This window comes from Piliocolobus tephrosceles, chromosome 10, assembly GCF_002776525.5.
Source record: "Piliocolobus tephrosceles isolate RC106 chromosome 10, ASM277652v3, whole genome shotgun sequence".
Taxonomy (NCBI): domain Eukaryota; kingdom Metazoa; phylum Chordata; class Mammalia; order Primates; family Cercopithecidae; genus Piliocolobus; species Piliocolobus tephrosceles.
The window spans coordinates 8,613,532-8,638,705 of NC_045443.1; the positions used below are offsets into that span (position 1 = coordinate 8,613,532).

The window sequence follows — 25,174 nt, forward strand, 5'->3', positions numbered from 1 at the left end:
TTAGACTGGCTAGCCTACAGAATGGTAAGAAACAAATTCCTGTTCTTTAATGATGACTCAATTTATGGTCTTGTCAGAGCAGTAGAAATGAACTAACACAGAAACCCATCTGAGTTCCAATAAGTAAACACACATCTAAAGACAAAAATAAAATGAAAATGACAACAAGAAAACATTGTTGGACTGTCTTCTGACTTCTATTGTTCCATTTAGATTCTGATTCTCAATATCTTCCCTATGACTGCTTTTTCGAAGTTGAATGTTCAGGATCTTTCTTATCATTAAGAGTTAATTAGGGCCGGGCGCGGTGGCTCAAGCCTGTAATCCCAGCACTTTGGGAGGCCGAGATGGGCGGATCACGAGGTCAGGAGATCGAGACCATCCTGGCTAACACGGTGAAACCCCGTCTCTACTAAAAATACAAAAAACTAGCCGGGCGAGGTGGTGGGCACCTGTAGTCCCAGCTACTCTGGAGGCTGAGGCAGGAGAATGGTGTAAACCCGGAAGACGGAGCTTGCAGTGAGCTGAGATACGGCCACTGCACTCTAGCCTGGGAGACAGAGCCAGACTCCATCTCAAAAAAATAAAAAAAAAAAGAGTTAATTAGATATAAGTTGATGTGGGTCTTTCCCATTTATTGTGTTCGGCACTCTGTATTTCAAGAGGATCTCCTATCCTGGGTCCTGCACTTTAGAGGGTGCTCTACAAAAACACCATAATCAAAAGCATTGCTCATTCTTTTTATTCTCATTAGTAAGTACTTTAAAAGTTCAGGCATAAATAAAACATAGAAATTATAAGAGTGGGTACAGGCTGAACTAAATGCTTTTCCAGGCCTGTGGGAGCAGGTGAAGAATTTGAAAAGAGAATAAATTCACTGTTTCTGCTCTGTGGCACCAGAGAAAAAGTGGAATGCTTCTCTGTAACAGAGAGCCAACTGGATAGGACCCAGTAGTGCATTATCAAATCCTGGACAGCTATCTCCACACATGCTACTGAAACAAAGTTGAGAGGAGTAAGGTTACCTATCCTGTCTATAGGAGGAAAACACGGGGGTCCCAAAGATGTCCACATTCTAATGAGTATATTTCATGTAAAGATGAAAAGAAAAACAGGACTGGGGAATTATGTGTAAATGTGTTTATGATTTAGAAACAAACTTATTTACTCAAGAGTTTTTCTTACCTCAACTGTTAAGGTCTCAGGACAAGTTTTACCTTACCCACCTCTTATTACTTGTACCTGAGTTTATTTTCTGGACCTCATTTCTTCTGACTTTCTTGGGAGTAAATAAATGCATAAGTAAATAACAAAAAAGTGGTAGAGTACAGTAGACAAGAACATAGGCTCTGAACTGACTGCCATCTATACCACTTATTATCATTCTAACAACTTTGGCATGTGTCTCAGGCAGCTCACCTATAAAATTGAGATGGTAATAAACAGTATTCTTACCTAATAAGCTAGTTCTAAAGATTAAATGGCATACAGTAAATGCTTAAGAAATATTTTTATTATAATAAATCATGGCGGCCGGGCGCGGTGGCTCAAGCCTGTAATCCCAGCACTTTGGGAGGCCGAGACGGGCGGATCACAAGGTCAGGAGATCAAGACCATCCTGGCTAACATGGTGAAACCCCATCTCTACTAAAAAATACAAAAAAAACTAGCCAGGCGAGGTGGTGGGCACCTGTAGTCCCAGCTACTCGGGAGGCTGAGGCAGGAGAATGGCGTGAACCCGGGAGGCGGAGCTTGCAGTGAGCTGAGATCAGGCCACTGCACTCCAGCCTGGGCGACAGAGCCAGACTCCATCTCAAAAAAAAAAAAAAAAAAAAAAAAAAAAATCATGGCTACACTGTGTTCATAGAATAATAATACCCTAAAATAATTATGAGATACATCTTTATGAAGTTAAAACATAATATTAAAATATGTACACCAGTATCATAATTTTGTAGCCATGATTTTTAGAAAAATCTATGCAAATTTGAATTCTCAGAGACATTTTTGTTTCATTGCTAATTATGTCATAAGAATGTTTAGTTGATTCAATGGGCACAAGGATTCTACCAATTCACATGAACCCCTCCCAGACCACAGGGACTCAATGCAATTCACTCCATCACATCACAAGCCCATCCACTCTCTTCATGTTCATCTCTCCTGGGAGACAACTCTTTTGTATTGCAGACAAGCTAGTTCATGATGAAGCTGAGGAAGATTCTCCTTCCTGTCCTATTCAAAGAATCTCCCACTCTTCAAGAAAGAGAAAGTCATGTGGATATGAAAGAGTTGACATATGAAATTTAGATCTTATTACCAGTGCAATAAAAAACACTGGTGTATTTGAAGCACAAATGTGATATGATCTAATTTTCATCTGTAAAAGGTCATTCTGGCTATTGTGAGGAGAGCTGATACCAAGAGTGTTATCAAGACCCGGTTAAGGTTCTTAACATCCTCCTGGAGAGAGAATCATAGCATGCACCACAGCCCTGTAGTAGAGAATATGCAAATGTTCATATTGTGAGGCATTTAGAGGTGAGCCCACTGGATTTGCTCATGGGCCAGGCCTCAGTGAAAGAAAAGCAGACATGATTCCAATACATTTGAAGAAAATGAAACTGCTGTCATGGACTGAGAAGACATTGGGTAGTGTTATGGGCTGAATTCTGTTTCCACTTATTTATATGATGAAAGCCTTCACTCCTGGTTTCTCAGAATATGACCAGGTTTCTCAGAATATTTGGAGGCAAGGATTGAAATGTGTGGATTAAGTTAAAATGAGGCTGTTATGGTGGCACATAGTCCCATCTGATACATGTCCTTATAAGACATTTGCATACATAGAGAGACAGAGAATATTTGACAAGTGATAATATATTCCCCCTTCAGAACATGTCCCTACTTATGCCAGGGAAAAAACAGAAAACCAAGAGTCTGCCTAGTCACTTAGAAACTGCAAAGGTATCTATACAAACCTTGTATTATGAAATCTTCCTGTAATACGTTGGGTTTTTAAAAATTCATGAAAAATGCATATTGTATTTAAACAACTGTGCATGGATGTTAACATTTTTTTGAACCAAAATGAATTGACTGTCTTGTTATAACATGTCTGAACAGGATCTACTTCACAGCATTAAGAAGTCTAAGACAGCAGTTGAAAAGAGCCCTTATAAGACCAACATGAACTTTGCTCAAACTATAGCAAATATATACATCAAATTCCTGGTGAAGCTTGGGTGGAAGAATGGCGAAATCACTGATACTTTACAAAAAATTTATGGGGACAATGGCCAAAAAAATAAGGAGTTCACAAATAGATAACTCATTTTAAGAAGGGATGAGATGATGTTGAACATAAAGCCTACATCGGCCAACCACTCACATTAATTTGCAAGGAAAAAATTATCTTTCTTATACCCTAATAAAAGAGAACTGGTGATTAACAGTACAAACAATAGCCAACACTGCAGACTTCTCAACTGTTTCAGCTTACATGATTCTAACTGGATAACTAAAGTTGGGAAAAACTTTCCATGCAATGAATGCCCAAGCCCTTGCACCAAGAGCTACAGACAAAAACAGAACTTTCCCTGAAAAACTAGCTATCAAAAAAGTGGTATCAAGATCCTGAAGTACTTTTTAAGGAATTGTAACAGGAATTGAAACATGGCTTTACTGGTACAATCTGAAAACAAAGAACAATCAAAGCAATGGCTACCAAGAGGTGGAAGTGGTCCAGTCAAAGCAAGAGTGGATGGGCAAAGGGCAAAGGTCAGGTCAAAAATTTATTTGGGAATCTCTCCGTGTTTTGCTTGTAGAGTTTCTGGAGGTCCAAGGAATGACAATAACTGCTTATCGTAAAAATGTCCTGAGAAAGTTAGCCAAAACTTTAGTAGAAAAATGCCTGGAAAAACTTTGTCAGAGTCCTTCACCATGACAGTGCTCCTGGTCATTTATCTTACGAAACAAGGGCAATTATGTGAGAGTTCTGATGGAAAATCATTAGGCATCCACATTACAGTTTTATTTTGGCCCCTTTGAACTTCTTTTTGTTTCTTGTGCTTTCATGATGGCATATATTGTCCTTTTGCTTCAAGGTATAGAATTTCCTTATGCATTTTTTTTTGTAGGGCAGGTCTAGTGGTAATGAATTCTCTCAGGTTTGGAATTTCAGGGAAAAACTTTATTATTATTTCATTTTGAAGGTTAGCTTTACTGGAGATAGTATTGATGGATGACAGAATTTTTTTTAACACTTTGAAAATGTCATATCATTCTCTCCTGGCCTGTACAGTTTCTCCTGTGAAAATCACTCCTAATATGATAAGGCTTCCCTAACATATGACTTGATGCTTTTATCTTACTGTTTTTAGAATTTTCTCTTTGTTTTTGACTGTTGACATTTTGACTCTTATGTGCCTTGGAAAGGCCTTTTGCGGTTGTGTCAGCTTGGATATATTTGAGGTCCTATATTTCGATGTTCTGATCTCTTGCTAGACTTGACAAATTTTTAGCTAATACTGTGTTTAAAATTTTTTCCATGCCTTTGTCCATTTCTTCTCTGTCTGGAATACTCAAAATCAAACATCTGGTCACTCCATCGTGTCTTGGGAGACACTGGTTAAATTGTAAATATCATTTTAAATGGCCTAAATTTTGAATCATTTATCACCAGAAATCTAAAATTTCAGAAAGTCACGAGGGAGACTGGTCAGAGAGTTGTATACCAAAATACAAAGTTGTATATCATATGCACAACTATTAGGCTTCTGCCTGAGAGCGTCTCCCATGTCCTGGTCCCAGAGCCGGTGTTACTTTGTCAGTGGTTGGGGCTGTAGAAGGAGACAATGCTCACTAGCCTAAAGTCAAGTGTCTAGCCTCAGCTTACCACTGTTTTAGCAATGTCAGGGGGTGTTTTGAAACTTTTAATTACTCAGTTTCAAATTTTATGGAAAAATACAATCACACCTTCTTTTATAGGGGATTAAAAGCAACACAAATCTTCCTCATATTGTTATAAAATTATATAAGAAGAGGTAAGTGTGTATTTTTAAAAGGGAATTATTTTGAAGTGACTAATGACAGACTCACTTTTCTTTTAGGGGAACATGTAGCTTTTCTCTCAGAATAGGGTCTTCTCTTCTGCTTAACAATACTTGTAATAAATTCTGCCATAGATTTCTTACCACATTTGTTGATTTTTAGATGCACCTGCTTACTTTTAGCATCTTGAAATTTGGAATGTGTGGCAGATCATACCTTCCAAAGATGGCCAAAAGATTATCTCTCACCTCATGCTTTCTGGCTACAATGGGACCTTGATATCCTCCCTGCACTGGTGACATCGGAGTCCTCCCCCTTGAAGCTCAGTAGACCTTTGTAACCGCTTTGACCAATAGAGTGTGTAAGAAGTGATGCTTAGTAACTTTTTAGTCTAGATCATAAAAATGCCATGTAATTCTGACTTGTTCTCAGAAACCAGTCCACCTGCTGTGAGGAAGCACATGCTTTGAGGTAGAGATCTAAAATTAGTTTGTAAAATAATTGGATATTGAATTGTCCCCAAGCAACATGGAATGACCAATTTTTCTTCATTGGTTGAATTGCCTCATTATCATACAATAAATTTTCATACATATATGGGTATATAGCCAAAGATGTAATGATCATCCCATTGTACCTAGAATAGTAATAATGTTTTATATCATTAGCTCTTTTATCCCTACAGTAGCCCTTTAATAATTCCTCACATTGTTTACTCTTCAGATGAAAAAACGAAAGATCAATATGATTGCCTGACATATTTAGTCATGTAGCTGGTAAGCATGTCTGCTTGGTTAAATGCATTGCTGAGTAATTAATTTTTATAGCTTTGTAAAGGGAATTTCATACTTGATTTTTCATTCCTGCTAGTTTATTGTTAGTATACAGAAACGCTACTAATTTTTGCATGTTGATATTTTATTCTGCAATGTTACTGAATAGTCCTAAATTTTTTTTGGTGGAGTTTACATTTTTCTTTTTTTATGTTAACAATTTTTTTAACTTTTATGTTAAGTTCAGATGTATAACTGTATGTTTGTCACATAGGTAAACTTGTGTCTTAGGGATTTGTTGTACAGATTATTTCATCACCCAGGTATTAAGCCTAGTACTGTTAGTTATTTTTCTTGATCCTCTTTCTCCTTCCACCCTCTACCCTCTGAAAGGCCCCAGTGTGTGTTTCCTAATATAAGACTATGTCACCTGCAAACAGGAACAATTTAACTTCCTCTTTTCCAATTTGGATGGCTTTTATTCTTTTTGCTTGCCTGATTCTTCTCGCTAGGACATGACATAAAGTAAAGTGTTCACTGAGTGCTGTCTTATTCCAGTTTTTAGAGAAATGACTTTCAGTTTTCCCCATTCTGTATGATGTTAGGTGTGAGTTTGTCACACGTGGTTATATTATATAGAGGTATATTCCTTCTTTGTGTAGTTTGTTGGGAATTTTTGTCATAAAAGGATGCTAACTTTTATTGATGCTTTTTCCTACATCTATTCATATGCTCATATGGTTTTTGTCTTTATTCTATTAATGTGATGTACCACATTGATTGATTCACGTATGCTGAACCATTCTTGCATCCTTGGGATAAATAACACTTGATTATTGCTAATTATCTTTTTGATGTGTTCTTAGATTTGGTTTGCTCACATTTTGTTGAGGAATTTTGTGTCTGTGTTCATCAGAAATACTGACCTCTAATTTTTGTTATAGTTATTCTTGTTGTGTTCTTGTATGTTTTTAGCATTGGGGTATTCCTGGCATTGTAAAATTAGTTAGGAAGTATTCTCTCCTCTTAATTCATTGGAATTGTTTGATGAGGAATGCTGTTCCTTTTTCCTTATAGGTTTGGTAGAATTCATCAGTGAAACCATCTAGGTCTGGACTTTGCTTTGTTGGGAGATGTTGTTTTGATTACTGATTCTATTTCTTTACTCATTATTAGTCTGTTCAGGTTTACCCTTCTTTCTGGGCTCATTTTGTGTGAGTTGTATATGTCGAGGAATTAATCTTTTTCCATGGTGTCAATTTTAGTGTATAGTTGTTCAAAACATACCATTTCATTAGCGTATTATTGTCCAAAATATACAGTTGTATTTCTATGGTATAAGTTGTAATATCTTCTTTTTAGTTTCTGATTTTGTTTCATTCAGTTTTTTCTCTCTGTCTATAGATATAGATATAGATATATATTGCATAGCCTAGCTAGACATTTAGGAATTTTATTTATCATTTATTTATTGTTTCAATAAACTAACTTTACATTGAGTTTGGGGTATTTCTTTTAGTGTCTAGTTGTTTGGTTCTGCTCTTATTTTTATTATATTTTTCCTTTCACTAATTTGGGGTTCAGTCTGTTATTAGTTTTCTAGTTCCTTCAGGTGGATCACTGGGTCATTTAATTGAAATCTCTCCACTGTTGGATGAAAGAATTTATTCATAGTATCTCCCTTCTTAGCACTGTTTGTGCTATATGGTGTATTTACATTGTCATATTTCAAAAACATTTTAATTTTCTTCTAGAATTTTCTTCATTGACCCAATGGCTGCTCAGGAGCATGTTGTTTAATTTCCACGTATTTTTACAATTTCCAAAGTTCCTCTTAATATTGATTTTTAGTTTTATCCATTGTGGTCTAAGAAAATACTTTAAAATATACTGCTTTTTAAAAATGTACTGAAACTTGTTTTGTGACCTAACATATGGTCTATACTAGAAAATCTTCCACAGGCTAATGAGAAAAATGGTATGTTTTGCAACTGTTAGATAAAAATGTCTATGATGTGTATTGGGTCTCCTTAGTCTTAAGATTAAGTCCAATATTTCTTTGTAGATTCTGTCTAAATAATCTGTTTAATGCTGAGAGTCAGGTGTTAAAGTCTACGCTACTATTGTATGGAATCTACGTATCCTTTTAGATGTCATAATGATAGCTTTACATATCTGGGTGTTCTAGTGTTGGGGGCATATATTTAGTTTTGTTACATCCTCATGCTAAATTGATCTTTCTGTTCTTATATAATAACCTTCTTTTCCTCTCCTTACTGTTTTTGACATAGAGTCTATTTTATCTGATGTAAACGTACCTATTTTGACTTGCTTTTTGTTTCTTTTTACATGGGATATTTTCTTCTATCCCTTCACTTTCAGTCTGTATGTGTCTTATCAGGTGAAGTCAGTTTCTTGTAAGCAGCATATAGTTAAGATATTTTTTAAAAATTCATTCAGCCAGTTTATGTCTTTCAAGTGGAGAATCTAATCAATTTTCAATGAAGATTATTATTCATATGCAAGAAAATACTTCATTCATTTTTTTATTTGTTTTTGATTGTTTTACATATACTTTCTTTTTCTCTCACTTTTTATTATTGTGGTTTAGTATTTTTCTGTAATAGTAAAATTTAAATCATTTCAAGTCTTCATTTGTCTGCTCTACTAGGGAGTATTTTAAATTTTTTGTGTTTTCATAATGGTAGACAGTGTACTTTTGCTTTCAGGAGCAGGATTCACTTATGCATATTCCATTGAGCATATATTGTGGGACAGTCCTTGTGGTGATGAATTCTCTCCATTTTTGCTTTTTAGGGAAAAATTTTATTATTATTTCATTCTGAAGTTTGGCAGATTTTTTTCTTTGAACACTTTGAATATATTATTTTATTCTCTCCTTTCACAGTTTATAGTGAAAATTACTGTTAATCTGTGAGGTTTCCCTTATCCTGACTTGATGCTTTTATCTTACTCTTTTTAGAATTATAGACTTTTGGCTTTTGACAGTTTGACCACTGTATACCTTGGAGAAGGATTTTTGGGGTTGTACCCATTTGAATATCATTGAGGTCCTCTATTTGAATGTCTAAATCTCTTCCTAGACTTGACTTGACACATTTTCAGCTATTATTTAGTTTAAAATTTTTGTCATGCCTTTGCCCATCTCTTCTTCTTGAGTATTCTGGAATACTCAGAATCAAACCTTTGGTAATGCATGGTATTCTGTATTTAACACTGGTTTTATTTAGATGATTTATTATATTTTCTATCTGGTATATTTCAGAAATCTAGTCCTCAAATGGTGAATTTTTTTCTTCTGCCTTACCTAATCTATTGTTGAAGCTTTTGAAAAATATTCTTTTTACTTTATTCTTTGAATTCTTTACTACCAGGATATCTGTTTGGTCTTTCTCATGACATCTATGTATCTGGTGGATTTCTTATTCATATTCTCATTTTTTTTCTGATTTTTTGTATTGATTATCTTTGCTGTATTATATTTAAGCTTCTATGTTATTTATGAATTTTTTAGAAGCTCACAGATTTTATTTTTGTTGCAATCTCCTGCTGAAGACTAATTGTTGTCCTGTAGAGGTGTCATGTTTTCTAGCATCTTCATGTTTTTTGAGTCCCTATATTAGTATATGCACGTCTGGAGTAACAGCCTCTTCTTGATTGGCTTTCATAGGCAAACACCATTTTTCTATAGATATATCTATAGGGTTTGTTGCATACAGCACTTTAGCTTTGATTCTGGGTGTATACACTAGCATAATATCTGTAAGGTTTCTTTGTCTCTAGTCAGCATCAGTGGTCTGGGATTTCCTCAGTTGCTAAGACTGAGGTTGTTAGTAAAAATTTTTGTGAGGTTTTGATGGGAACAGGGGTACTAGATGGGCCAGTCTTCTACCCACATTGGTGGCAGCAGTGGAATGTGCATGCCAGTCTTTGAGCCTCCACACAGCATACATTGATACCAATATCTTCAGGTTCAGTTGGGTCAATTATTGTACCTCCAGGGAGTTTCCTGTGGTGCTGGAAGTTGCAGCGGTGGACCTGGTAAGTGAGTGGTTCTTGGGACTTTGTGCAATGTGTCTGGCATGGGTGATAGCAATAGCAGTAGCAAGACAATCCTCAGGCTTCCGGGTTGAATGTGCCGGTGGTAATGGCAGTGGCAATGGCCTATGTAGGCCAGTCCTAAGAATCCAAGGTGTTACATGCAGGTAGGTACTGGCAATGATCTTGGCACAGGCTGTGTAAGTTTGTCCTCAGACCCACGAGAGGAGTACAAGGGTGCCAGCAGTGCTGGATGGAATGGGATGAACCCAGACCAGCTCCAAAGTGTCAGCAGTGATTCTTGCAGGTCAGGAAGAGGGAGGATTTTTTTCTGAAGGGTCAATGTGGTTTCAGAGATAGCATATGGTTGTCTCAACAAAATTACTACCCAGTGGTTCCAAAGTATTGGTGTAGAGGCAAGCTGACTTCACTCCCCTAACCAACAGAATACCAAAAACAAATATAGAGCATTGAGATCTATGTCAGGAACAATACATAGCTCAAGTATGAAAATGAGATGGTTCTTAGGGCCAAAGAGAAGTGGAAAATCATCAAGAAGACAGTAGGAGATGGGACTTCCACCTCCGTGATGTCCCTCCTTCCTGTTCCTCCTGGCACCACACATGCAGAGAATCTCCCCCAATTCATGGATTTTAGAGTGAATAAAATGAAATTGATGTTCTCAAAAAGGTTATTCACCACCTTAGATTCCCTGGCAAGAAACTTGTTCTTCCTTAGCCCATGAGATGCGTTATGACTCCCTGAGGGAAGATGAATATTCTCTGTCCTCAGGGAGGAATATTCCTGAAGAGAACAAGAGACAAAATAGGGAGGAGGGAAGATCATCTCCAGTTCTGGACACTGTTCATAACTTGGCCAAAGGAGAAGCCAAATCTGAGTAAATGTTCAATAGCACCATGCTTTAGGAGGTACATTCCTTAGGTCACCAGACCATAACCCCTAGCCAGGTTTCTCATACTTCCAGGGTAATTCCTTTGGGCTATTTCCCATTTAGGACAGTTGATACTCCAACCGTTTACTAAAGACAAGGTAAAAGTGAAGTTAAGGCACCACCTAGAGTCAAAAAAGAGGCAACAACCCAGTAGTGAGGATTTGCCAAGCAAATAGACTCAATAACAGCAAACACAACCCAGACTTGAAAAACTGGAATTAATTAACAACCCTTCTATGGAAAGACAAAGAAGTATGCCCACAGGACACAGCAGCAAGCAAAGAGCCAGGGCCTTCCCAAAAGAAAAAAGGTACCAAACAAGTTACTGACCCCAGTAACACTACAATTGGTTAGCTCTCTGATCAAGAATCCAAAATAACAATTTTAAGGAAATCAGTTATCCACAAGACAGCATAGAAAAGCAATTTATTGATTTATCAGAGAATTTTAACAGAGATTAAAATAATTTTGAAAAATCAAACAGAAATCTGGGGACTGGTAACTAGATTTGCTGAATTGGAAACGCCTTAGAGGCTCTCCAGGCAGAATGAATTAAGCACTGAAAATAATTAGTGAGCTCAAAGACTGACCGTTTGAAAACGCACAGAGGGGAAAACAAGAACAAATGAGGCCACCTACAAGATACAGAAAATTATCTCAAAAGACAAAACCTAAGATTTATTTGCGTTGAAGAGAAAGCTCAGCAAAGCAAGAGGTAGAAAGTTTATTCAAACAAATAGTAAAAGAAAACTTTCCAAAATATGAGAAAGATATAACTATGCAAGTAGAGTATGGTCTTGGAACACCAAACTTAGTACTACCCCGTGGCATATGATAATCAAACTCTGAACTGTAGGAGACAAAGATGACCCTAAACAAAGGAAGAAATAAGAAGAAAATAACATATAAATTAGCTCCAATTAGACTGGCAACAGACTTCTCTATGGAAACCATACAAGTCAGTAAGGAGTGCAACCTAAGATATGGAAGATCATATCATAGGAAAAAAACCAAGTCTGTATAAATTCAAAAGCCAGAAATTATATTAAATATTTTTTCTTACCAAAATGGATTAAAACTAGACGTCAAGAACAAGAGAAATTATGTCTCGGGGAAAAAATAACAGGTGCTAGAAAGCATACGGAGAAAAGAGAACTCTTACACACCCCTGGTAGGAATGTAAATTAGGACGACTTCTACGGAAAACAGTATAATTTCTCAAATAAGTAAAATCAGAAGTAGCATTCTATTGAGCAATCCTACCACTGGGTATCTACCCAAAGAAAAAGAAATCATGTATCAAATACATACCTTCAACTGTATGTTTATTGCAGCAACATCCACAATAGCAAAGATATGGAACCAACCTAAGTATTCATCAGTGGATAATTGAGTAAAGGAGACGTGGTATATATACACAGTGCCATACTATTCAGTCATAAAGAATGAAATAACATCCAATGTGGAAAGATGGATGGAACTGGAGGTCACTTTCTAAAGGGAAACAGGCTAGACACAGAAAGTTGAATATAAGATGTTCTTGCTATAAGCGGTTGCTAAAAATGTGTTTGCCTGAACTAATGCTTCTAGTTCATGACCCTCAAATTCCAGACTCACAAACCCCCAGAAAGAGAGACAGTAGTCAGAAATTACATGCTGATTATTTCATTGCTATATTAAAGTTACTGTTGTAAGCACATTGTTCCTATGTCATGGGTTCTGGAAGTACATTTAACTGCTTATTTGCTTTCTGAAACAAACAAGGAAGGAAGGAAGTTATAGACAAGATATAACAAGGCAGAAAGTGTTTAATAACTTGCTGGTAATACTGCGATGAGCTAGTTAAGAGCCCCTTTCTCTCCCTTTCTCTCTCTCTCTCTCTGTCTCTCTGTCTGATTGTCTAACCACACTTTTCTTCCTGATTTATTTTTGCTTGCTCACTCTTTCTATGCACCTAGCACATTATTTGCACTACATTGTTGCTTATAATTTGAGGAAAAAGAATTATTCTTGGGCTTTTCATTGTCTTTTTTTGATGTTTCCAGCAAGATTCCCTCCTCCTTTATCCTAATCAAGCCAGCTGCCATTGTTCCTCCCCTTTCCTAGATTTTATAGAACCAGTGCAAAGTTTTGTAAAAGGTATTCTCCGATGATTTACTGATTTTCTTATAATTTTAGGGAAATAAAGAATATTTAACAAATGAGAGGAAGTTTCAGGGGCTAAGCAATACTTAAACTCTCTAAAATAAATCATCTGGGTTTCTAGAGAAATGAAGAACTAGAATGTTGTTCCCCCTAGAACTCACTATACTCTTTTCTCCCTATTTTTTCATTACTCAGTTCTCTCCCTCTCTTTGCCCCTTGCCATTCTTTAGCAAAATTTGAAGGGATTTTCTAAAGAAGCCAGTATGATCTATTTTTAGGGGCAAAGAATTTATGGTAAAACTTTTTCTGAATGTAAAAATTTCAGGAACATAGGCATTATTGTAAGATAATGTAAATGATTAATTTGACTCAACAGCTAAGAAAAGGTTGACTATGAACAGAGTTGATAGAAATGGAAGAAGTTGACAGAAAACTTTCTCTAACCACCTCTCACCTGCAATGTCAATAGACACAGCAAATTTAAATATTTGGTTTTGATATCATTAAAGAACATATAATCTTCAAATATTTAAATTTTTCTAAAACATAGAAAATGATAAGCTTTTGAATTTGTTCTGTGATATTCATAAAATAAATGTGTAGGACTACAAAGATATTAGAAAAAATTATAGTACATGAATAAGTCAACACTGTGCTAAAAATAATATATCATGTTAAAAGAGAATTGCAAGGATGTTTCAATATTAAAAATTGGCTACATCTTATGGAAATGTCTCAAAACTTTCAGTGAGAAGTTCAAAGAAATCAGAACAGAATGATCTCATCATAATCACCACCAAGGTGGCCAATCCACATGCAACCTATGCCCTATACTCTGGCTTCTCTCCTGTTATCTCAAGTGAAATCGCTTGGCTTCTCTTTTACCCTCGCATTGGGTTCCACATTCTATTGCCTAATCAAGGATTTTGCTTCTGCAGTTACGTCTGTCTGTCTTCTCTGCATCTAAAATTTGTATTTCTTTATGGGATTGAACCAGTCACCAAAAATCTGCTGTAGTATCACCCATTTTTCCAGGCTTTCCCCACACCCTTACTGCCCTTCCATCTACCACACTGTTTATCTGCTATCTTTGTTGCAAAAGTCCTTGAAATGTGTGACTATAGTTATAGCCCCCATCTATTCACCTCCCATTTTTTCTTCTACACAGTCTACAGAGGCTGTTGTACTTACTACTACAATTCTGACAAGGTCATCTGTGACTTCCACCCTACCTAGTCCAGGAGTCAATTCTCAATCCTGCATTTCACATAACTTCTCAGCAATCTGATGCCATTGACCACACCCTTCCTCCAGGAACACTTTTATCAACACGTCCAGGGACCTCATTCTCTCTCCTAGGGTTTCTCCTAACTTTTCTGCTTCCCTCCTGCTGCTACAGATTATTCTCCTCCAAATTTTCTCTATCACAATAAATTACATCTCTTTTCCTCACACAACAAATTGCTTCTGGTCCAATAGTAAAATTCTATTATTTTGAAGCTCCACCTTCAAAATAGATTTTAAATGCAACAATTTCTAGTGACTCATATCACTCTCAGCCCTTCTAGGCAAGAATCATTTGTAGGTTACTACAAAGAGCAATTCTACTCTTGCCCTGATTCTCTTTCTGCAAATTAACCAATTCAAAATCAAATTCATTTTATTTAAAATTTTCCAGTGGATTGCTATCAATAGTTTCAAAAGAACAAAATTCAAATTTGTTGTAATGTCCAAGATTGCGCAGATGGCAACCCTGTCTATATCTGAACTTACTGACTTTATTATATCTAATTCACTCTGTTCTAGCCATACTGATCTTCTTAATTTTTCTCTAATATATCAAGCTCGTTCCTATCTTTATCAAGAATTCCTTATCACTGTATTAAAATCTGCTCAAATGTCACAACTTTAAGCCTTCATTGAGTACAAAAAAGTATTGATATCCTTAACCAGCTTTATTTTTGTATCAAAATAATTGTCATTGTGAGACAGCCAGCACCCAAGATCCTTACCTGATGGTATTCACATTCTGAGGTATTCCCCACCGCAATATATAAGGATTGGCCCATGTGACCAACAGAATATGGCATTTTTTCATATGTCTGTTTGCCACTTGTATGTCTTCTTTTGAGAAAGGTCTCTTCAAATATTTTGCCTATTTTTCAAATTGCATTGTTAGATTTTTTTCCTATACAGTTGTTTGAGCTCCTTATATATTCTGGTTATTAATCCTTTGTCAGATGGATAGTTTGCAAATATTTGTGAAATATCTCGTCATTTTGTTAATTGTTTGCTTTGTTGTGAAAAAAGCTTTTTAACTTGATGTGATCCCATTTATTCACTTTTGCTTTGGTTGCCAGTGCTCCTGAGGTATTACTCAAGAAATCTTTGCCCGCTCTGGTGTTCTGGAGAGTTTCCCCAAAGTTTTCTTATTGTCATGTTGTAGTCTTGTCAATGCACCAAGATCTAACAGTCTCTCATTGTTTGAGACAGTATCTGGAGTTCTTTGTCCTATGTCCAAGATGATTGAGAAGCGCAGACACAAGTGTGAGGTTAAAGCATAAGTTTAATAAGCAAAAGAAGGAAGCTCTCTGTCAGCAGAGAGGGGAGCCCAAATGGGTTGCCCTATATGAGGCTGGGGTCCAGGGTATTTATGGACTAGGAAGGGGAAGGAATGTGCTTAGCCCATGGTCTGTCTTGGAGAACTTGGAGAACTTGTGACTAAGCTTGGCTCAGGGCCTTGGCCTGGGACCAATCAGAGGCTGAAGTGATGATTCATAGAGGCTGTGATGATTCAGCTTGCTCTGGGACCTATCAGGAGATGAAGTGAAAGCTTGGCCCAGGACTTTGGCCCAGGACCAATCAGGAGCTGAAGCGATGACTCATAGAGGCCAGGCTCACGGTCCAAAAATGTCTGTCTCTATGCCAGTGTTTTTTTGTTTTTGTTTTGTTTCGTTTTTTTGATGTAGGCACATATAGCAATAATCTTCTTTCTTAGTACTGCTTTTGGGTTTACGGATAGGCTTATGTGCTTCTCTTCATAGCAGCAAGATCCCCTAGCCCCGGGCAGGTCCAAAGATGCTGTTCAGGAGTCAGGGACCAGAGTTCAAAACTTTGGAAATTTACCTTGCGCTCTGTTGTACTGCTGCTAAGCTAGCACTCAGACCAGGAGATGAGGTTCTTCACATTCTAATCTTCCCTTTTCATATGCAGAGGCACCTTACCCCATGGCCACCATCACCACAGGCCTTTGGGAATACTCTCAGGCTACTACTGATGTTCACTTAAGGACCAAGGGCTCTTCATTCAGCCTGTGGTGAATAATGCTGCCTGATCTAGGACTCACCTTTCCTAGTGGTGGGCTCCCCCTCTGGCCCAGAGCAGGTCCAGAAATGCTGTCCAAGAGCCAGGGCCTGGAATTGGGGACCCCAATAGCCCACTTGCTGTTACACCCCTCTGCAGCTGACCTGGTACCTAAGGTTCAAGACAAAGTCCCCTTTACTTTTTCTCTCTGCTTTTCTCAGGCTGGAGAGTCTCCGACCATACCCACCACAGCTAGGAATGTGTTGGGTCTCACTTGAAACCAGCACATCTCAGAGTCTCACTCAAGGCCCACACCATACTACCTGGATATCACTGCAGGTTATTCAAGGCCCAAGTGCTCTTTAGTCAGCAGGTGATTGGTTCTTCCATGACTTGGCTCTTCCCTTCAATGCAGTAGGTTTCGTTCCAGATCAGTGTGTGTCTAGAAATGTCATCTGGGAGCTAGAGTCTGGAATCAGGGCTTCATGGCTCTGACCAGTGCCCTATCCTACTGAGACACAGCCACCCACACGGTGAATCATGTCTGCCTGGCACTCCCCTCTGCTCCTTCTACCTGACCTTCCTTTCCTAGCTGATGGTCTATTGTGAGCCACCTAGGCAGGACTGCTTATCTCCAGTTCCCACGTTAAACAGTGTCTGGTGAAATCAGAAACAGCAATCCCAGTAACACAGCTGGATCTGTAGACCCAAACAACTACTCTCTCTAACCCATAAAACCCATAAAGCACAGCTAGAACTCTTCTGCTTCCCACACAGAGAAGAACTGCTAACTCATAATATATTTCACCTTCAAAATATATCCATAATTATGACAGAGGAAATATTTATTTTTTGGTCACCTTGCCAAAGTATAGTTATCCATAACAAACACCATTGATTAGAAAATCTTCCTGTAATATTACCTCCAACACTTCAGAAGAACCAGACCAGACTTTCACCTGCACAGCACATGATCCACTCATCCACAATGGTCAAGAGGCCTGTCTTTAAGATTTCCAGTCACATTCCCCCGATCATGTCATACTTACAACCAAGCTATCCTCAAATTATCACTAGCCCTGTACAAAAATGTAACAAAAATACAAGACCTACACAAGGCCTGTAATGAAAAGTGGCAGCTGGTGATACTGATTGATCTAGCTGTTCCACAAAAATATAAGCAGAAAACCACTAGATAGAACAGAAAAATCAGCAGATGAAGATTGAGTTACCAACACAGGACCCTACAGAACTTTTTGGAAACACAATATCTTGGTGCCAAATTTTAAAAACAAAAATGAAGAAAGCAAGTGAAGAAATTAAATAAAGATTTCTACCAGAACGCATGAAGAAAGCAGCCAGATATAAAACATAGGCATAGGGAGGATTGATTCACAATATAACATATCAACAAGTAAGGTTCAGCACAAGAGTGAAGAAGAATGAGTATAATAATATTACAGAGAAAATAATCCTTGGTGAAGGCAATCTAAGAAGCAAATAGCATGGAAACTAATTAAAAAATAGAAAATCAATGTAATACTTGAGGCTTTCAACAGACTATGCTACTATCTAATTATATTGTATTATTGTGTCCACTCAGTAATCAGTCAGCATGACTAAAATATTTGGTACAAGAAGTAAGACCTAAACTGAATCTTACAGAACATTCTAGAAAAGAGAAAGACCATGGAAGAAGTCTTAGGGACATAAAATACATAGTTCCTTGTTCAAGGAACTGTGTATTCACACTGTTCTGCACAGAAATCTAATGGTGTTTTCTGTGGCCAGTTTTGCTTTACTAACCCCCAGGATATTAATAAAGATAGAATGTTTTAATATCTGTGTTCTACAACAATAAAGTATCTCTGGTTAGTGCTAGATTAGGAGAATCTTAATCTCTTTGGGCCAGAGTAGCCTGAGGGTAAATCATCTGTCATCCACATGTGCCCAAGTGTGTATTGTCCTCACACAACTCAACATTAAACAGAAATGATTTCTATATTATTATGAAATTAAGCTACATATCCTCCATATAGGTATATATGCCATAAAAATGGAATTTATGCTATACAAATAGCTAGAGATATTAATCATTTTCACTTCTGATTATAGGATCACTGCTGACACACATACACAAATGTGAGCTCATGTGCACACAGACAACCAATGCAGGGGAAGGACCAAATAACTGTCTAACCCGATTGAAAATAAAATGATGACCAAACTTCAGTTGTAGTATTTGTGCTGATTGCTTGGATACTGTTCCTTCAGAAACTATGCTGAAGTCACAGGTTGTCCCTAACCACATCCTACCACCACATCCTGTTGGGCTAAAGTCCCAAAACATAATGAGAGATGCATTCAACTTTATGAGAGGAAAGCAAAACCTAATCTTTCAAGTGGTGAGATCCACCCAGTATGGAGCTCAAAGGTGCCATTGTTTTGCTCATGTTTATAAAGGGAGCTGCCATGTTTCTCTCAGCACAGAGTTGGGAGCAACTCCAGAGCCTCCTTCAAGATGCTGCTGGTCCTGCTGTCAGTGGTCCTGCTGGCTCTGAGCTCAGCTCAGAGCACAGATAATGGTAAAAAAATTTTTTTAAAGGGAAATGGGGAGTGGGATGAGGGGCTGTGACTCTTCTTGGGCCTCAGAGGTTCACCCCACACCACTGCAGAGGAAGAGCAGGATGGAAGGAAGGAGGTGGAGAAGAAGGGTAAGGCTTCAGAGCCCTCATTCCAAGGATGACATCTGTTGTGCCCTCATTCCATCCCAAGGCCTGATACTTTATTTAACATACACTTGGAACCAAATAGAGAATTTCAATTAGAGGAATGACAAAGTAAGATTTGTATTTTTAGAAAGACCTGGCTGTGCTGTGAAGGATGCAATGGAGAATGCAAGACTGATCTAGGGAAGTCCAGCTGTGAAGATCCTACAGTAATCTCAGGGGACAGTGATGATAGTGTCCTTGCTGTACAGGGGATGCAACATCAATGAAAGAGATAAACAAACATCAGAGTACTTTCAGACATAGAGGACTGGAAAATAAATTTGTGTCTTTCTACATAGTGGTATAGAAATATCAGGTCCCAAAATTCCCATTTTTCTTCCAATCACATTTAAAATTTCAATATGTTGCTGGCAGTACATGTACACGATTGTGTCCAAATATTTCCTCCCAGTTGCTCCTCTTGGGGAAGCTTATGAATATGATCAAAATATTTAGAGAAGGAAGAAGGTAGAAGAACTAAAATATGACTTGAAAATACCCAAAGCAGTTTGCCTAAATTAGTATTAGGGTTTGAGGGATCCTAAGGATGACAAAAAGGGACTCTTCCATGTCGAGTTCATGGTTGATGCTCAGTGGTAGTAACAATCCTGCCTCCCCTAACATCTTCCTCCCCTTCCAGCAGCTTCACAGAAGATGGTTGATAAGGCAACTTAGGATGCACAGGGTGTGGCCAGAAGGCCCCTTTCCCTATAGACCACTGTGAGCCCTGAAAGATTTATGAGGTCATGTTTACTTCATCCTGTACTTCTTTTTCTAGATGTGATCTCTGAAGACTTTACTCCCACCACACCAGGTAAATCCCAATGATCCTCAATCCATTTCTTTTCTCTTTTTTTCCACTAGAATTTTTTAAAGTTTTTTCAGTGTCTTCTCATCATTTTTTTTTTTTTTTGTGAGGAGGTGGTAAGAGGGGTCAGGTATTGATTAGGTATTGATTAATATTAGTGCCCCTAAATATGTAGACAATTCTTGCCCATCTTTGATTCTGGGGACCATGAGCCAAGCCACCAACTTGAATACAGAGATGCCTGGCTTTGAGGACATTCGGAGTGGGCAGGTTTTTTCCCAGGCTGGAATGACTGCTGAGAGATGATGAACAAATGAGAAGTGTTCTCATTCTGACTCCTCCATCCTTAACTGCTTCTTTCTTCCCCAGTGTTCCCCTGCACAGTTATGTGGCTTCAGGGAGTAAGGCAAAACAAAACAAAACAAAACAAAAAACAGTGCATGAATGTCTTTTCTCTGTGTTGACCCACTCAGCTGTGTCACTACTGATGATAAATACTTGCCACAGCTGTTTAGTAACCCTGTGCAGGCTTTCACATTGTCTTTCTCTTCTGTCTCTTAGTATCTCTACTTGGTTCTAGGAGCCTGGGAAATCAGCTCTAGTTTCTGCATAGGGCTTAGGTGCCCAGAGATGGAGTCACAGTTTGTAAGTTATTACAGCAACCAAAAAAAAAAAAAACCCAGTAACGTAACTGAAAGCTATAATATTTTTGCTTTTTTTTCTGTCCTTGGCAATACCCTCTGGCAATTCTAAGATATGCAAGAACCCCTCTTTTCAAATTTATGGAACCATACTTGTCACAGGAGCAAATAAATGAGACTTTCCATATCACTCTTACATGGATTAAGCAGACAGTTGCATAAAAAGGAAAAAAGAAAAAAAACAGTGGGCACAAAGGAAGATGACAGTCAAGCGGCAGGTTTGGGGAGAACAGGGCTGTGTGATAAGGTGAGAGAAGTATAAAGAGAGGAGAGTTTTTCTTCACTGAGCTCATGCATTCTTGTCCATTAATTACTCACACAGATGTAGAGGACTCAAGTCAGAGCCCAGATCAGGGACCCCAGAGACCTCCTCCTGAAGGACTGCCACCCAGACTCCCTGGTGATAGCTGTAACCAAGACGATGGTCCTCAGCAGAGACCACCACAACCAGGAGGGCATCACCACTATCCTCTACCACTTCCATTTCAAAATCAACGACGACGACCCCAACAAGCAGACCTTCACCGCCCTCTACCCCGACTTCCTCCTGTAAGGCTGGAGGAACTACCAGCATTCTTCCAGGGGGACAGACCGCCAAGACATCTCCAGGACCAGCCACCCTGGTGGTAATCTAGAATTCAATGACAGGTATGATTCCAGTTCATTCTCCATTAAATGCTCAAACTGTTACTGTTCTCAAACTTCATTGTGTTCACGAATCAATTGGAAGTATGTTGAAATTACATAATCCTGAACCCCATTTCTAAAGATTTATGTTCAGGTATTCTTGGATAAGGTTGCAAGTCCTTGTATTTTTAACACTCAGTTCAAAGAATTCTTATCTTATGAAATACTGACCTCTCCAACTTTTTTCTTAAGATGACTTGTCTCCTTAAAATGAGTTGGTAATGAGGAAGTGGGGTGTGTTCTCCCTTTGGTGCTCTGCCTCCCGTCTTTGAATCTGCTCTCTCAGGCCCAGGGACTCTCCATCTCAGGTTTCTCTCTGGTTTCCACCACAGCACTCTTTGCTCAGTTCTGCCTCACACCAGCCTCTCAGGTCCAGTGTCCCTGCCAAATGATACTTGAACTTGATGCTCCTATATCTTATTTAATTTTTAAAATACTTATTTTGAAATTAGTACATCCTCAAGGAAAAAAATCTAACTGAACAGAATGGTATGAAGCTAAATCTTAAAGTGATGCCTTATCCTACTTACTCACACCCCTCACCAAATGTCACCACCATTAATTTTTTGAACATCCTCCTGGAAATATGTATATGTATATAAGCGTATGTTGTTATTTTTCCCACAAATGATATATTATTTTAAATGCAGATCTGTATTTGCTTATTTCAAATAATACATGTCTTAGATAACTTTGTCATTTCACAGAGACATATAGATCTTCTTGGTGATTTATTTGTACATTTTTATTTTGTTACAATTGTATACTACTCTCTTGTGTGACTGTACCATGATTTCTTCAATCAACCACTGTTAATTGAGATGTAGTTCTGTATTAGTTTTTCACTACTGTAGGTTCAAGTTGCAGTCATTTTCATAAATATAACCTTGAATGTTTTGAACAGTAGCCAAAACATAAACACCATAAAAATGATCTGTTTTCTTAATCTTGAAAGCAATAATTTACTTTACTAATATCATCAAGGAATTAGATACATTTTGCTATGTTGTATCTTGTGTATATATTTCCTTATTTGTTTGTTTGTTTCAGAAAATAAATAAGAAGATAACTTCCTTCAGAAAGCCATTACAATGAAAAAATGTGGTCATAACTCTTAAGTATACCAATAAAATATTAATAGCATGCAATTTCTGATTGTTGCTTCTCTTTGTGGGTGTTTCTGAGTCTGGAATTGGAGGGCCATTAATACAATCTAAGAATATCTGGGACTCCTGCTCACTGATGCTTCCATCAGGCTTCCCTCCTCCTTTATCTTAATAAAGCTAGCTACCAAAGGGAAAGAGTTCCATTGCTCCTCTTCTGTCCTAGATTGCATAGCACAAATGCAAATTCTTGAAATTATTTTCACATCTTTCATTGATATTCTTGTAACTTTAGGAAAACAAAGAATATATAACAAATGAGAGGGAGTTGCAGGTGCTGGGGAATTCTTAAAATTTCCACAACTATTAATCCTGGTTTCTAGGGGCATAAATGTGGTTCTAGATCTCTTCTCCATAAAACTCACTATTCTCTTTTCTCCCCCTTTTTCATTGCTCATTTCTCTTCCTCCCTAAGTCCTTCACCATTCTTTATAAAAACTTAAGTAGATTTCGTAAAGGGTGCAGCATAATGTGTTTTAAAGGGCAAGAAATTTGAGTAAAACTCTGTTCTTGTTGTGAAAATTCCAGCAATATCAGTATTATTGTCAGATAACATAGACTGCCAAATTTAACTCAAGATGCTGAGGGAAAGTTGTATAGAAAATAACCCTAAGAAGCAAAAGAATTTGATAGGTAACTATCTCCAAACACCTCTCATTATCACCTCCAATGTCATTGAATACAGGAAATTTTAATATCTAAATTTTATCATTAAAAGCACATAATTCTTATTTAAATTTTTTAAGTACAGGAAACAACAAGTTTCTGAATTTATTGTGAGTTTCATTAAACAACATATATAGGACAACAAGGATACTCTGCTAGGGAAACTATTCAACAGTACATAAACAAATGAACAGTATGCTAAAAGAATAATAAACCATGTTGAAAGAGGATGAGGACATTAAAGATGGTTCAGTATTAGAAAACTGGCCAGACCATATCTGATTTTGATGATATTTAGATGAGACTTTGGATTTAGATTTTAAAGTGGATGCTGGAATAAGTTAAGACTTTGGGGATTTTGGAGATGAAATAAATGTATTTAGTATGTGAGAAGACCATATATTTGGGGGAATGATCAAGGACAGAATGCTCTAGTTTGAATGTTTATGTCTCTACAAAATAAATTTATGTTGATATTTAATTCCCTATGTTGAAACTGAATTCCCTATGCAATAGTATTAAGAGATGGAGTCTTTGGGGGAAGTGACTAAGTCATGTGGACTCTACTTTCATGAATGGGATCAATTTCTCTACAAAAAGAGGCTCCCAAAGGCTGCTGAGCTTTTCCATCTCTTTTGACATGTAAGGACTCAATGTTCATCCTTCTTTCACACTTCTGCCTCATGAGAGAGAAGCCAGGAGAAATTGTCTGTTTGGAATGGGCTCTCACTCAACCCCGAATCTGGTACCATCTCAGTCTTCAACTTTCCAGAATCCAGAGCTATGAGAAATCCATTTGTATTATTTATAAATTATCCAAGATAAGATATTTTGTTAATAGCAGCTTGAATTGGCTAAGGCAGAGGGCTATGTACAAGAATTAAATGTGTAATGTATATAAAATGTATATAAAATTACCCTACATGATGTATACAAAATTACATGATTTAATTCTTGTAAAATGCAACATGTATATAAAATTACCCTACATGACATACAACAAAAGTTCAATACATTTGTTTATTTATTCTTTTATTAGAAAAGACTCGTTTTGTTCTTTCTAATAATGAATTATCTTCTAGTAATAAATTATCTTTCTAATAATGAATTGTTATAATAATGAATTATCTAAAAAATAGATTATTTGATAAACATTTGCTTTCTTTAGCATTAGAACCATTCAAAAAAGAAGCAGAAAGGTTGTCCAAAAGGTATATTGATGAACAAATGCACTGCTGCATATCATCAGGAGGCTGGTTAACACGAATAAAAACGAAGTCTCCTTCATTTCAATTCCAATGATTCTGCTCCTTAACATTTAATATTCAGCCTATTCTCTACCTATGTAGAAAGTAATGCCACCTGTAAGTCTATTGTTGCTCAGATGTTAATCTGGGAAGTAAAGCCCAGTTACTCTTGAAAAGGCAGAGAATTTGGACAGAAATTCACCGACTGCTTTCTTACAGAAAGTAAACCAATGTCTGCTTCCAGAAAAATGGAGTAAATGTAGTTTGCCCTATTCCTTCTACTAAGAACAACCATAAACCCTGAACATTATGTATAAAATATATGACAACTCAGACCTGAAGAGACCAAGGCAGATGTGGTAGTGACTCAGTAAATTGTATAGTGAAGAATTCTCTAAGTCTTTTTTTCACTTTATAATTTGCAAACTTTTAGTTGAAAATGCCTTCAACATAGAAATACTAACAGGCGCATGTGAGAATTTCCCAACAAAGCCTATTATTTTAGCCAAAGGTCAAGGAAATAGTCTACCAAAGCAGAAAACGTTTAGACAATAATCACTCTACCATAGCCAAATACCACAGAAAACACTATTACCTCAAGTGGAGGGCTTAGATCTTTAGATACTTACACCTGCCAGGCCGTGACAAGGTGTCCCAACCCTCCTCCTGAATAGCATCTCAGAATAGCAGAAGTTGGAACTTTCATCCCCAATTTGTGGTAATAAGCCCTTCATTCTCCCTCCACACCTTGATATGACTGGAGCAAATGGAGAGCTGGATCTACTCTAAAAGCAGCAATGAGGAAGCACCCTCCTTTCCATACCAGGTAGTGCTTGTGGAGGCCATG

General features: G+C 37.4%; 1 protein-coding gene across 4 annotated transcripts; it reads left to right on the top strand.

Annotated features, from left to right (window-relative positions):
* Positions 1-18,772: 18,772 nt before the first annotated feature.
* Positions 18,773-22,399, top strand: PRR4 (proline rich 4). 4 transcript variants are annotated; one of them, XM_023195219.2, is made up of 4 exons: positions 18,773-18,869; positions 19,834-19,869; positions 20,887-21,212; positions 22,302-22,399. In XM_023195219.2, exons 1-3 carry the CDS (start codon positions 18,806-18,808, stop codon positions 21,192-21,194), a joined length of 408 nt encoding a protein of 135 aa, XP_023050987.1. In that variant the 5' UTR covers positions 18,773-18,805; the 3' UTR covers positions 21,195-21,212; positions 22,302-22,399. The 4 variants fall into 4 exon arrangements, with proteins under 4 accessions (XP_023050987.1, XP_026311561.1, XP_023050989.1 ...); XM_023195221.2 differs by having other exon boundaries at positions 18,778-18,869; positions 21,119-21,212; XM_026455776.1 differs by having other exon boundaries at positions 18,776-18,869; positions 20,887-22,399.
* The last annotated feature ends 2,775 nt before the right edge of the window (positions 22,400-25,174 follow it).